The sequence below is a fragment of the Rhipicephalus microplus genome, chromosome X, assembly GCF_043290135.1.
Source record: "Rhipicephalus microplus isolate Deutch F79 chromosome X, USDA_Rmic, whole genome shotgun sequence".
NCBI lineage: Eukaryota > Metazoa > Arthropoda > Arachnida > Ixodida > Ixodidae > Rhipicephalus > Rhipicephalus microplus.
In genome coordinates this window covers 112950978-112966312 of record NC_134710.1, presented here as the reverse complement: position 1 = coordinate 112966312, position 15335 = coordinate 112950978, and the positions used below count along the sequence as shown (strand labels likewise).

Genomic DNA, 15335 nt, shown 5'->3' with positions numbered 1-15335 from the left:
CATTTAATACTGAAAAACAACCTCTACACAATGATACAGCTGTTTTAGAAAACATCATGCCTGTGGCTGTAGAGCTTGCAGTATGTAGGTTGGTTCTGATGCATGAGTTTATCAAGTAACAAATAACCTGGCAATCAATAGTTTTTTCATTAACATAGCCATAACTTCTCGCTCAATACTTGTCCTCAGCAGCAGCTCCAATAATTCTGTGAGAAGACACTGTGCACTGTAAACGTACTATGAGTGAGAACACAAGCATACTTTGAGCAGCAAGCTCGATTCTATTCCAGCTACCCCTACTACTGGATGGAAATCAGTTTTCAGAAAATCTTATTTGGTATACTTCCACTGTAACCAAAGGCACTTCAGAGTTTGTGCTTTGCAGCCAGACTGCGTCAGTGTTCCCAGTGCTTCTTTTTTACCAACACTGATGGAAATTAGCCGAAAGTTTTAATGCCATCGGCATGGAATGCTGACAGCAAAAAGCTTGATGTGGAACACAGGTGATGAACAATGGAATGATAATGTACCTTTGTGGAACACTTAATATCACGGCTAAACTGCTACAAAAAGCAAAAATTGCAGTTATAATGCTGACACAATTCATAAAACCAGCTAAAAGATAAGAACCTGGACAGTAGAACGGTAAACATAATGAGTGCATGGTTTGTCGAAGGAAGAAAACACATGCCCCTTAACACCTTTTTTTTACTTTCAGCAGCTTCAATTTACTATTGAAATGTACACAAATGGTCTTTGTTGATGCTGAGGACAAAGTTTTGGGTGTACATTACATGACTGATTTCACTTGCAAATTTTATTGAAGAATGATCAGACTGCATGACATGCATTATCAAGCCTGAACTCGAGTGAACTACTTGTGTGTTGTCAATACCATAAATGTATTCGTGAACATTGTCTAAAAAAATACTGCTAACATTTTTATGCAACTTATTCAGCTAATTTGATTCACATGCAACATTCAAGTAACCACAGCCTCAAGCAAATGACATTTGTGACTACTAGACAGACTATAAGTCCAGGTATGATTAAGATTCTACTGTTAACCGTTGCTCTGTGATTCTAGTTTTAGTCTCAAATAATGTTAATTTCTACTAAATTTTGCATCGTCAAATGTTGACATATGTTCAATTACTGATTAAAATGCAGGATATTTAAATCCACGAGACACTTCTGGGACTTTTAGTCCTCAGACATGCAAATAAATACTTTGTTGAATTTAGCCCAGTCAAAGATAAAAATGACTTGCAGACAGGTGGGAAAGAGGTGCACCTTAAGGCAACTACTTATGCACAATAAATTATTCAAGATCTACTGCCATTCGAGTATTAACAATTGCCCATACTACATACATGTTTCCATACCATGCATACGATACCAGAGCTCAAAAGCCAGCATCGCCACAACACAATTTCCTGACAGTGCATGAAAACAGATGAAAAGAAAACTCCACAAATGCTTTTTTTTTTTTTGTCAATGGAATGTCCAGCTTGACATAATGCAGGTCAAGGCTACTAATATTCACAGCTTCGACCAGATCATCAATAGCTTCAACACCTATGAAAAAAATAATAAAAAGCAAAGGGTCCAACAAGTACAAAATAAAGAGTACTCTTTAAATAGGGTGTCATCATAGAGACACAGAACACAGCAAGCTGGTCCAGATCAATGGCTGCAAGGTGCTGCCTACTGGAAGATGGACTTGATTCGGGGTCTGGCAGATGCTCTGAGCCCGACGTGCGGCCTAGTAGCTCGACGGAAGGTTTGGCTCAAGAATGACTGGCTACGCGAGATGCCTTTTGCTGGTGCTGCTAAGGCCTGAAGGCCCAGATCATTGGACAGTGCAAGCTCAGGCGGCATAGGTGGGTGCTTACGTTGTGGGGTAGTCTTGGAACCAGACACCACCGTAGCTCTAACCGGCTGCGGCACTCCACCCCTTTGATATTGGCCCGGTTTGCGGCCACTATTGTCCCGGGCATTCGCATCGGCACCTGCGTTTCACAATATGCAAAACAGCAAGGTAAATCTTTTCTCAAGATGGGTTACTTGACCATTTCTAATCGAAAATATAGGAAGTATCAGTGCCATGATAAATATAAGGGGCTGGCTTATGTTATTAGTGTCTTCAGAAGCATGGGGAGTGCAAAAAGTCCTAATGACACCAGCTGAAAAAAAAAAAGAAAAAAAAAACTTTCTTTACCATACTTATCACAAAAAATATGGGGACCTTTACAAAGAATGTGAACACACATGCGTATAGAACCCAGAAAACCTAGTGTAGGGGGAAAAGCTGGATCCAAAACTCTGGAAGCAAATCACCCGAGTAAGAAATTGTTCACAAGATACTGAAACAGCTAGTCCTGCATTTGAGTTACATGCAGTAGGCTTCTTTAGATACGTCTCTTTGGGAACAAGTAAGTAAAAGCAACTACCTACTCACACCTCACAAGACGTGCAAAATTTCAAAAACGGGTGGTTGTCTATTTTCCCACTCTTAACCCTTTTCGCAGAACTCATTTGCATTACTTGTGTCTATGTGCTTCGAGTTGTCGATGAATTCTCCCCTGTGTTAGCAATTGATAGCTTCCTCGTTAGCTTAATTGGTAAAGTGAACGCCCCAAAAATGGGTTGGTACCGAGTTCGATCCCAAGACCAGGATGAATTTTTCGGCATCTAAGAAGCTTTTCTTTGCAAGAAATCCATACGGGTTTCCTTGTGGCTTCATGCTACAAACAGATGGTCGTCTATTTTCTCTCTCTTAATGCTTTTCACCACCTTGCAGGTTTCCGCAGAACTCATTTGCAACACAAGACCTGCAACACAAGACGCTGTGACAGGTAGCTGTCTCGTAGTGCAACAATGTCCAGTGTAGTATCTTCAGTCAGTAGGTCTAGGAAAACGCGCTGAAAGGCGATGCTTTGCAGTCAGCGAAGATGCGCTCTGAAGAGAGAGAAGTCTACCACAGGTTGCCGAAACCGTTTATTGGGCTGTACTACAGTTATGAAGAGCTCAGGGATGTGGGAGTTTCAGGAAGCTGGAGATTGCTGGGCTATACAAGCGACCATAAATATGAAAGGACTAAGTGTTTCTGAATATTCCCAAGTGCCCTGCATTTTAGTGCAATGCAATCTTTTGTTCCAAATCGTCGTTAAAGCCATCTTGAGTAGTAGTCCGTTTTAAACAGCCAAGTGAAATGCTTGTACTGTCTTAGAGGGCCTCTATTTCACCCAGAGGACGAGATGTAGTTGCGGTACAGAAATTGTGCACGAGTCTAGAAAAAACACGTAGCCATGAAAATTTTTCGAATGGTGCCGTAACAGCAGAGTGACACATTGGGTGACTGAAACGCGGCGATCGCTTTTTTTGCTTTCTTTCGCTACTTTCCACTGCTCTCCTCTTCCACTGCCACTTTGCCCTTTTTCGCCGAGTGCCCCTTCTAATATCGCATAGAAAACATCATCGCTGACGCGCTGTTTGAAACACCGTCTACTTTACTTCCGGTTGCTGCAATTCTGCCAACTCCGAGCTTGTTGGCCAACTACTGTTGCCGTGCTGACCCGTGCTCCTACAAATCATGCCGGTATGGACGCTGTATTGTGCACACAGGGCACACGCACTCCTCTAAAGGATCGCCAACATGATGGACTTGCACGGCGACATGCCATGCCAGAGCACCTCTGCGTGGTATGAGGAGCAGCCACCACAACACGACGAACAACAAGAAGTACGGGGAGCTGCATGCATACCAGCCAAAATTTGTAGTTTTTGTTCGAACAATCACCGCATGACTTGAGCTCCACTCACAAATTCAACCTCCCAATGTCCCGCAGGTGCCTAAGAGAAGGAAAAGGATTGTTTCTTAGAATTCGTGGTGTGCCCCCCGCTTTTAGCACTATCACATGTGGCATCATTGATGGTGGCAACATTCTGCACAAGATGCGCATTTACTTGAAAAGTTTGAAAACAAATAGGAGGTGGTTTAGGGGCCCTTTAATATTGTGTGCAAATATTTCAAACCTCGAATATTTTTTTTCATAGTGTTTTTATTCAATTCGATTTGCAATGAAATTTTACAATACGAAACTATTTGAACTTTGAGAACAAACACAGTTAAGATCTGACTGACACTGGCCCCTTCAAATTTTCAACATGCTTCAACCCATCACACGCTCCTATTGCGGCAAAGCTACCTTTCAAGCTTTGCTACAGTCGCAAATATATTGACTCCCCAAGGCAAAAACCTGGTTCTTACATGAAGATAATAGATGTGGCAGCTCAATGTCATTTTGGACCTAAAACTTGGACAGGAAGTCCGAAAAAAGTTTGAGGTGTTCTTATACATTAATGTCCACATGCCAGATTCACACTCCGAACATGCAGGGAGCACACTCTTGTCAGCCAAATCACTTGAGCTTCCACAGAAGTTGAAAGAGGAGGAGTTGCTGAGGAAATGGCATATTTTCCCTTCTCATATACACTTTGACTGCTACAAATCATGTACATAAATACCATTCGGCCTCTGCATTGCTTCATTCTTCATATGACAACTATGCAACATCACCCTGCTAGCACTTCAACACATCGAAAAGAAACACTTTTATGTTGTTATCTCATAAGAATATGCTTAGGAATCCTCTCCTCTCCAAGGCATTCTAATGGACGAAAGGTTCTTTTTTTATAGCAACTGGTTTGATTACTAATGGTTAATTCTAGTTGAACCGTTCGACGTGACTGGGATCATTTTAAAATATCCCACTCATTGTGCACACGGTGTCGTTTGTTAACCTCAATTACTTGATAAGCAGACCACTGCTGTTGATAATAATGACATTTCACAAGTTCTCAAACATTGATCTTTCACTCCGACATAAATTGTTCTTTGCCTTTAGCGTCCCTTAAATGTTTCAGTGTACTAAGAAAAATAAGTTTTGAATAAAAGAAAAACACGAATGGACCCCGAGGAGCATTCGTGCCACTGTTTTCACATCTTGTGGTGATGTAAGTGACAATGCTATGTTGCTGTTTTGTTAAAAGCTTCAGCAGAGACCGTGTAGGACTGATACATTGCCCTTGAACTAATGTTCCATTGATGCATCGATGCCCCTTCACTTCAAAGAATCTTTGGTATGAACATGCGACCTGTCTGATGGAAGACTTCAATGTTTTCGTGAAGCCCAGTGGGATGCTGTCAAATGAAGGGTGAAAATAAGGACAAAGAGTAACAAGACAGTAAAAAAAAAAAAAAATTGGCCCCGTATCTACATGTTGCACTGCAAATGTCGTCGAAAGACGACAGTCTCGCGCCTGGAGGGAGTGAACAAAACGTTTATTTGATGTTCTGCGCGAGAAAATCGGTGATTAGTATCCTGTATTCTAGAGGCGCTGCATTTGAGTGCCTCGATGCGTACAGCGGAGGCGAATGAGCGCATCGGGGCACGTGAGACACGAGCACTATCTGGCCTCTGATACAGTAAGCGTGCGCGCCTGTTTCAAGGTGTAGAACGCAAAGCGGCGGGTAGGTGCCACCGCGATATCATCTTAGAAAAGCGTGTAAAACACTTGCCTTTTTGTGCGTAGCATTGCATTGCCAGCACAACGTGATAAACGCTACGATCCTTATAATTACTTATGTATGCCTTCTCCAGTATAAGGGGACACACCACTGAATATTAATTTGTTGTTGTTCCTCAGATATGTGCAATAATTGCTTTTTAATTGACAATCGTTGACAATCGCACAAGCATGAACGCTGAGACTTGAGCAATATTGAAGGGCGCTCTGGATGGGGTTGGATTTTGGCCGTTTTGGGTATAGTTTCGACGGACAAGCAGAAAAATGGCCAGACAGATAGACCAAAATTTTTGCGTCGAAGCTCCCCAAGAAAGACTATTATCTTTAAAAAAAGAGCACGAGTGCTCCTCATGTCTTATTTGTCTGTGCATGGCTTCACCTGAGACCCTTATTTAGGAGTCTTGAACCACGGTGTCTACCAAGTTAATGTTTCTCGATTCCCTGAGTTTTATAGATTTTTACCGAGTGCTTTTGGTAAAATGCCCCAATTGAAACCAAACTGTTTCAAGTGAAGACAGGCATATGTCAACTGATGACGCAACTTTGTACCTTGCATGTAAAAAGCTACTTAATCCCATTTGAATACAAAAGACTACAGTTAAACGATATATCAAAGCCAATAAAACTGAAAATTTATTAGTTATATCAAAACCTCGTTAAAATGAAATAGGATGTTTCATGCAAAGTGTAATCACTGAACGATTCACTTTTTTTTTCCACTGAAAATACCACAAGAATGCTCGACTGATTCGACAGACTAAAAAAGGTTTTTTTTTTTTTTCGTGACAGAATGCCAGTTTTGTTGAATCTGAGGTCTATTGACCCCTATTTCATGCAGCGCCAGTGCGTCATGCATGAGGATAAAATATAATTACGCATTCAACACATTGTACACTTCGCATACTCTGCTGCTTGTCAGAGCTTGTCATCAAAGCTCAGGTGCGGCGCATGGCAGTGCAATGCAAATATCACCCAGCCAAAACATTTGCTCTTTACTCAGCCTGGCAAACGAACACACATAAAAAAACCATCGCATGTGACAAAAAAAAAACTAAGTTTCATAGCAAGGGTGGAGCAACAAATGCGATAGCAACAAATTCCAATTTTATACGAGCGGCGTCGTCTTTTTTGTTGCCGAGCTAGATGGCTAGCAAGATACGAGCCTGTACAACGACATCCACTTCGTGAACGATCGAGATCACTTGCAAGACCACAGAGTGCTCATCAGAACTATTTAAGATGCCTCTGCAACTACTAGTGGCTGTCACTGAGACGCACTGATAACAAAAACACCACATTGGGCGCAAACGCATGTTACGAGCGACAAGAAATGCAGAACTACACAGTATAGTCACAAACTTCTAGCAGTGCGCGATACGATGGTTCATAGTTCTTGCATACCACGCAATAGCTGAATGTTTTTCCACTCAGTGCTTTGAAGGCAAGGAGAGCAACAAGGTGTACCATTTTTTTACAGCCGCCGTGTCATCTGAAAAATTAATTCATTGAATTAGCGCTACCCTACTTTTGTCACCTTTCAATAAAATTCCAGCAGACGTTCCCTGGCAGGAGCACAATTTCCTTGACTTTTCCCTGAGTATTTCTAAACTCTCAAACATTGGTGATCTTTCCCGGTTGGTAGACACCCTAGTTTCACAAACTAGTCTAACAAGAACAACAACACACATTGATTTATGCATGACATGATTTATTACTACAAAAAAAAAAGCTAGTAATCAGGGTTCTGCTTTTATGTGTGATCCTCTCAGGCAAGTTCAACCTAAAGCCAGAGGCTGCTTGTATGTATTAATTACTTGGATTTCTACCAACCCAGTATAAGATCTGTGGAATACAAACAACCAAAGCAATTACAAGGACTACTACAATGACAATTCACAATAAGAATCCTGTAGGACTATCACTGAAATGAATTAAAAATGATGCATAAAAGACTGAACACTGTAGTTGCTTAATATCTTACCATAAGTTCGCAGCAACTCGGCAATATGGTACTGGTTAAACATGTACGCCAGGTGAAGGGGTGTGTAGCCCTGGAGATGGCAGAAAAAAATGCAGATGAAAAAATGCATATGGCAGTCGGACCCTTTGTCAGCTGTGGCAACAATAGAATATATTTACACTTAAACTTTTCTCGAGTCTTACTGTGCTTTGCACAATGGCTCAATAGCTCAAATGTTCTGATGCCAAATGCATTTTATGAGTTTTATTTGTGGCTTCAGCAGCCACATTCCAGCAGCGTATGAAGCAAGAACACTCTTGCGCAGAGTTTCTGAAAAACATTAGGTGGTCAAATTAATACAGAAACCTCCACTACAGCATCTCTTATGGAAACCCGCAATAACGAAGCCCCGCGAGTACAAAATCACGCGGCAACCAAATATTTCCAGATCCCCGGCGAACGTTCATAGAAGCCCATGTATTACGTATCTCGCGGCAACGAGATGTTTTTGGACAGCAATCCCGCATTAACGAATTTTCTACCACGGTGCGGGCCTTATTTTACCCTCCCGCCAAAGGTTAACCGTCGAAAATATGCTTGTGTGCGTGTTATGCGCACTCAAAAATTGTAAACATCTGCTTTTGCAGCGCTAGCGTGGGTACCGCCATTTTTGTTTACTTAAGGGGGGATGCGGCTTTGGGATCGCGAAAAATGTCAAAAAAAAATATATTTTTTTTATATGATGACGACGTAGCATGGACCACTTAAAAATATGATGACGACGTAGCAATGGACCACTTTTTCTAGTGCAAAGGGAGAGCTTTGAACTTGTTGCATGGCAAGGGTCAGAAAAATAAATTGACCGACTTCTGGCAATAAAGTTTCGTTCTGCTGGCCATATTACTGTTTTTATGTCTCATACTCGCGGCAACGAAATTCTCACGAAAGCGATTTTTTTTCCCCCCGCGATTTCGTTATTGCGGGTTTCAACTGTAGTCTCCTCAAGTTACTTTGGTGTGTTGAACACCATCAGTCGGCGGACTCGCATGTACTCACTAGGTTCCTGATGCAGAAAAAGTTCAGACATGAAGAGAACAATTTGCCATAGGCTTGTGTTGTAGCTAGCAAAGATAAAAATTATGAATAATGAAGTTCAAAAACTTATTTCTAACCAGGCATCTACTAATTATGAGCAATGATTTCCTGACACAGGAGAATCTGCCAAACCCTTTTGAGCAAGAAATGTTATCCCGAATATGGCATGAAGTGGGCAGTCTTTAGTTCTGGCATTATACACTGCATACACATCCAATGCGAAATGCCCAAAAAATAAGGGGAAGAACCGACCCCTTCACTCCACTTTCCCATTTTGACGTCATAGCTCATAACCTTGACATCATAACCTTTGACATCGTTAATGAAGTAAAACATTCTTTCAGTCTCAGCATTAGATAGAGATGGCTAAAGATGATACCAGCTGGTCCAAAGTACAAATATTCCCTTAAATTCCAGAACTGGGGTCACCTATATTTTGGTTTATTTGACTCCAGTCCAAGTGACAGTCTATTTCCCAAAGGGAAAAAAGAATGTTACCATAAGAAAGTGCAAATTAGCTCTCTCCATCTTTCTTTTTTTTTTTTTTTTCAGATCCACGTAAATATTCTGCATTTGCAACACCACCAAAATGTGTAGGCCCATACCATCATGATTGGACATTTCTATGGTGCTAATATAGATCGAATTCTGCAGAACATTTTGCCCCTAATATCATTCAAGTTACTAATTAGATTAAGCATTTAAGATTAAGATCAAGATAAGCAGATTAAGATTAAGCAATTCAGATTAAAATTAAGATACTGCTTTAAGCATTTTGCACATGCAATTTCAGTAGGTGCAGCTGTCTCCATTTCGTGTACAAGTGAAACTCAATTTAACGAAGTGACAGCCACACTTGAGTTTCTGATATCGGGAAGTCTATAAAATTAGAGATTTTTCGGTCCTTCAAAACTCAAAATTATTATGTAACGACACCCACAGTTTTTTACCACTAACACACGCCTTTTATTGTGAAAAGTCTGCAAGGCACCCTGGCATTTCATGTTTGGATGACAGAGGCAAAGTAGACTGTCATGCGACTCTTTGACAGTCTGCCGATATGCAAAGACAGGCAGAATAAATGGAGTGATTCTGTGGAAGGCCGAGCAAGAAAGTTGCAAGGAGATTATCAGTGCCATCTGTCTCATAAGCCATTAAAGAACGAATGCAACCACTGTGTTCCTGTGCGAGCACTTGCAATAAAACCTCGCCCCCTGCCTCCCCTTAAGCCATTTGGCATGTAAAAGCACCGAGTTATAGTATGCCCCTTGAGTTGCGCATGGGAACAGCGTGTAGCCTCAGCAAAGTAAATGTAGGATCACGACTGCTGCGGCTAAATGTTTTAACGCAATGGTACTACAGCGCACTCCCGAAGAAGGATGGGCTACGTCGAAATGAGAAAGAAATCTCTTTATTTCTACTTATTTCCAGAAACCTTGTTAAATCGGGTTTAGTGCCATGACAGCTTTGTTATTTTGAGTAGACAACACTGAATCCTACACATATCTACTAGGAACTTGAAATTTATTTGTTTTATTGGGAAATTTGTACAAGTGGGTTTCAATCAATCGCATTTTAACTTAATTTTGAAATAAACTCAAACCTTTATACTCTGAGGCATTTAAATATATACCTGGTTAAGAGAGCAAGGCAATCTTGTCCAAGAACTGGCAAATAAACCTATAGCCTTTTTAGGCTATATTCTCAAATAAGTCACTTCATATTTAACATTTCTGCGGCTTTTTGTCCTTGGCTTAAATAGGACTTTTAGGCTGGTATACTTATTATTGCTGATATCCCAGTCTGAAGTGTGACTCAAGATAAAAATAGAAAGAGAAGAGGAATGTCTAAAAACACAGGCCCTGAAACCATGCAAATCTTATTGCATTTGTAAAAAAAAAAAGAACTTCACTTGTTCACTTGTATACTCAGCATTAAGCTAAGCATAAAAGAGCATACACAATAGTTTTATTTTTGTTGCTTTATCTCTTTCCCCCAAAAATATGAACCGCAAAAAGATGTGACCTGCAACGAATTAAAAGGCCAGTAAACAGGCTCCGACATTTTTTTTTTACACCTCTCAAGCACGCTCTCGAATTCGTGCAGAAGGCCGCAACAATCAAATTTTACTTATTGTAGTAACATACCGTTACAGAGAAGCCGAATTTTGAGAAACGATACCCGATCCCTTTTCTTGTATGCGACCATTCTTTTCGCCTACACAGTGATGTAATCTTGACCAAGGGCAACATTATCTCACACTTAATTCATTGATCGGTCTTTTGCACTATTAGAAGACACCTTGGTCCTGTGGTGGTGCAGTCTTGGCTTGCTAGTCCACATTTTCATTTTCTGTGCTGCTCTCTGCCATTTTGCTAAAGCCGAGGTTACCAGGATAAGCAGTATCATGAGAACAAATGCTTTTGAGATCAAGAGGTGTCGCGCGATTTTGCTGCTACGGGAAGGGTGCATTCAGCAAGGCACATTTGTTTACATTGCCAGTGCTCCACACCCTTTGTACAGCATACTTCCTCACCGTGACACTCTGACATGAGCAACATGTAGAGATGACCTTACATGGTCGATGACTACGCGCCAATGATGCAATAGTTGACGCTGGGTTACATTGCCAAAGTGGGCATAGTCTTAACAAAGAGCTTTGCCAACTCCTATTCACTGCTGAGGGGGCTGAGAAGGCCAAGCCAGAAACCAAATCCAGCCAAACCGATTTCTTCCATACCCTGTCACTTCCTTAATCCTGTAGTTGTTCATTTCAGTTTAAGAAAGTGTTCCTTACCCAGTTTAGTTACTTTTGTTTATTCATTCCCTTGTTTATTTATTTTTTATTTCCACTGTCATGCTGGTATCGGTCTCACCAAACTACAGCGACCCGTTACAAAGGGGAAGGCCACCACCACCATCATCATCAGCAGCACCAGCAGCACTTGTTAGAAAAATTCTTGCAGCAACATGTTCAGATCATAAAGTGTGCCGTTATCTCTCTATCACAAATTTCGGACCACTAGGATGCTTACTGGCCTTTTAAGTGCACAGTACAGTAACATTTTTACAAAAAAAATAACAGTGTTGCTTCCTCACGATGGCTCTATGTAAGCAAAATTCTAGCCTGTATTTTGCTGTGTTCCTTTAGCATTTTATTTCTGAAGACACTAGAATGACATTTATTGGCACAACATACTTGCATCTAACACCATTCAACAGTACTTTTACAAGAACTTTGTAAAAAATATTCTGTACAAAAACCTTACGAAAATCAGCTAAAAACAAAAGTTAGCAGCTAAAAAGGCTTAAGGCCCCATTTAGGTAAATGATACTTAAAACAACCAGGAGTTAGAACTCTGTCCTTTCTTTTTCCATGGTAAGAAACACTGTCTAACTAGGTATAAAAGATGAATTATGGGTGTTTTACACACTAAAACCAACATATAGTTACTAGGCTCATATATTCCTATAGATTGATACTGCATAACGCACTGAACTGGACTTACTGTGCCACACGGAGACCAGTTTAAACTACAGCTCATATGATCATAACAGATATACTCTAGGTTTCATGCTGACTTTATTAGCTTTTTAAGATTACACAACAGCAACAACCACCAATGTCAAGTTGCTAAAAAAATGTGTGCCCACGATGGTCTAACAGCGCAACTTGTCAATGTTAAGCTACACGGCTGCAAAGGCAACAATTCTGCTAAAATATTTGAAGGGCCTACGGAGTGAAAGTCACACCAACTTACCCCCTGGTGGAGTGACCGCACATGGGAAGAAAGAAAAAAAGAGCAAAATTGAAAAATGTAAGTAAGTAATACAAAACACGACTTATCTGACAAGTTTGTATATAACAAACTTTGTGCATGATCACAACACAAACTAACAAAAGACATTATGAATACTCCGCCCGAAAATAGTCACTACAAAGCACAATACAAAAAGAATAAAAGAAATCTCGAAAATGTTATAAATCAGTTTGCAGCATATGGGACTCGAAAGTCCTTTTGAGAGCTGAAAAGCACCCACAAAGTGGATCATAACATATGATGGCAGCATCAACTTCAAACCAATTATATTGAGATGTCCAGAAAACAAGTTTATACTCCTATCAGATAAGTACCAAGAAAATGTATCATATGGTTAGTGCCATAAATTCTTGTTCAGAGTATTGCCAGACATACCAAAGCTAACAACATTCACATTGAAACATGCATCTTATTGTCTTTATTGTGATTACCTAATTGTCATTACCTAATATAATGCATTCCTGTACCAAAGCTTGTTGAGCCAACATATTTGTGACATATAAAATCATGTTCGCCTTTAGCCACAAAGTACCATTTAAGAAATTTCCTTGGAATAATTTCTGCAACTTGCACTAGTTAACAGACTTATGGGAATAGTTACCATTGATTGTGCAGATTACTGCTTTTTTTTTTTTGCTCAAGGAAGCTTTACTAGCAAAAAAATAAAAATCAGCAACATTCTGTTTGATGTAAAATTTGAATAGGACAAGCTGAAGGTATTTTCACAGTACAGTGCGAATGGTAGACATATGACAGTTGTCACTGGGGCTCTCAAGAGAGCCCTCCACCATTTTCGGGCATTGAAAACAAGCAGCTGTGATGTGTAGATGCATAGCTGGATGGCGATAGCATTTGCAAGTTTCGAAATGGAGAACCACACACCTTTCCATTACAGGGAGCTGCATTCCAATAAAGAGTGCAAGTCGCATGCACTCATGTTCTCCGTAACACGCACTACATGGCATGTCACCATGATCTAATGAGGGAGAGACAATGCCACAACCAGAGATGCACCTTGAAGCGATAAGAAACAACATGATGGGCCTCCTCATGTAAACATGTTCAACCCTTAACTATGGCACATGGGCAAACACAAAGCTGCTTGTAGATGCTAGCCGAGGCAAAGTGTGAGAATGCCAGTAGGCGACAGCTTTGCCAGTCAGGTCACATCACGCATTACACTTTTCTAAAAGATGACATGCACGAAATATTCATGACGAGGCCAGGCTTAGCAATAACTAGGGGCTGCGTGTAGGTAAATGTAGAGATTTTTTTTAATTAAAGTGATTTCTCAAGTTAAACAATTAACCCAGCAAGCTATATTTGCCCAGTTACCTTTCAGAGAAAGTAAATCTGATATCCCTAGCTGCTTGGGTTCACCAGAAGCTTAAGAAGAAAATTTCAGCTCATCCATATTTACTTGTTTACTTTTTTTAGCCTAAACCTCTAGTGTCATTTGGTCGCTGCCTGAAGCGTTTCCAACTAAAGGGGACCAAATATTGCACGTGGACAGCAACCAAGCCAGCTGGAAGGGCGTAGTGATAGCCACATCAACGGCGCTACACAGGAAGACGGTCGCCAGCAAAAGCTCCTCGCGAGACGAATGCTCGGCGGGCCCGTCAGCGAGTGTCCACAGCCAACGGGCGTAACAAAAGAGCACTTACATGCTAATCCGACGAAAGGGCGCGCCAGTCCGCAGCAGATGGCCGCGAGAGGAAAATCGACGTGACGAGCGTGAAGTGAGCGCGCCAGGTTGGTGTGAAGGATGCCCCCGGCAGCCGTCGCACGCAGAGGTGAGATAGAAGAGAGGGGAAGGACAAAAGACAAGTCAGCGTCGCCCTTGCAGGCACCTCCTAACCACCACCACCACACATAACCAGAGGTAACTACTCTCTTTCACCACGAGCAAATGTGTCACACGTCGCAGGAGCACAGGTACACCCTGCAAAGTTGACAAATGGACTGGCAAAAACGCTTGGACAGGGTCCCTCTGTCCGAGAATTCGCGCCAGTAAATTCAACTTCAGCACAGTACCAAGTGCTAACATAAACGGACAAAACAGGCGCGGGAGCGTGTAAGTGTGCCGTAGAAAATGTTTAGCGCAGAGCATCTCCCGCTGCCTGTTTCAAAACTGTATTAGTAAGTATTACATACTCGACGAGTGAACAACAGCCCACTTTTTCATAGAGTGAAGCCACATTACGATTCCCATGTAGGCATATTAGCACGGCCTCTCGCGTACTCACGAACATCCACCCAAAAAGGGTGCAACAAAAGCCGTGCTCGTAAATAAAAAAAAAATAATATGCACCTATCTTGCGCTCCGTTATCCCATACGTATTATGTACAGTGTCAATTTTTATGAAAGGGAACACGGGAACGCGTGGCCTGCGCGCTCCGGCGGCTGCTGGCAGCGCGTTCAAGCGGGAGCAACCACGGTCTCTTATCGCATCATCTCGCGGCGAGGAAAACAACCATTCGTTGCTGATATGGAACCAACGGCAAGATGGCGACTCTCTCCCCCCTTCAAGGCGATTACGCGAGAGCAAGTAATCGCATTGAAAAGGGATGGGTTGCCATCTTGCCGTTTGATATCGGCAACAAATGGTTGTTTAGCTCGCCGCGAGATGACGCGATAAGAGACTGTGGTTTAAAGACCCTCAATAAATTATGGTGGGACCTTACTGTGGTTGCTCTTGCTCCCGCTTGAACGCGCTGCCAGCAGCCGCCGGAGCGCGCAGGCCACGCGTGACCGTGTTCCCTTTCATAAAAATTGGCACTGTACGTCAATCCAGCTTGCCCAAATATGCACTATTACAATGCGTAGCTCTCCAAAGATTGGCAAAACATATGGGACAAAACTACGT

General features: G+C 41.6%; 1 protein-coding gene across 3 annotated transcripts in view; it reads right to left on the bottom strand.

Moving 5' to 3' along the window:
- LOC119176327 (uncharacterized) overlaps positions 1–14476 on the bottom strand; it is a 90039-nt gene extending 75563 nt beyond the window's left edge. For 2 of the 3 annotated variants that reach the window (XR_012886934.1, XM_075877433.1), the window contains exons 1-2: positions 7574–14476; positions 1896–2012 (exon numbers count right to left, since the gene is read on the bottom strand). Coding sequence is in view for 2 of the 3 variants with exons in the window: in XM_075877433.1 (XP_075733548.1) it covers positions 1896–2012; positions 7574–7682 (226 nt within the window). In the remaining variant the exon portion in view is untranslated. The remainder of the gene's footprint in view (positions 1–1895; positions 2013–7573) is intronic. The other variant, XM_037427551.2, reaches the window with a different exon arrangement.
- Between the last annotated feature and the right edge of the window lie 859 nt (positions 14477–15335).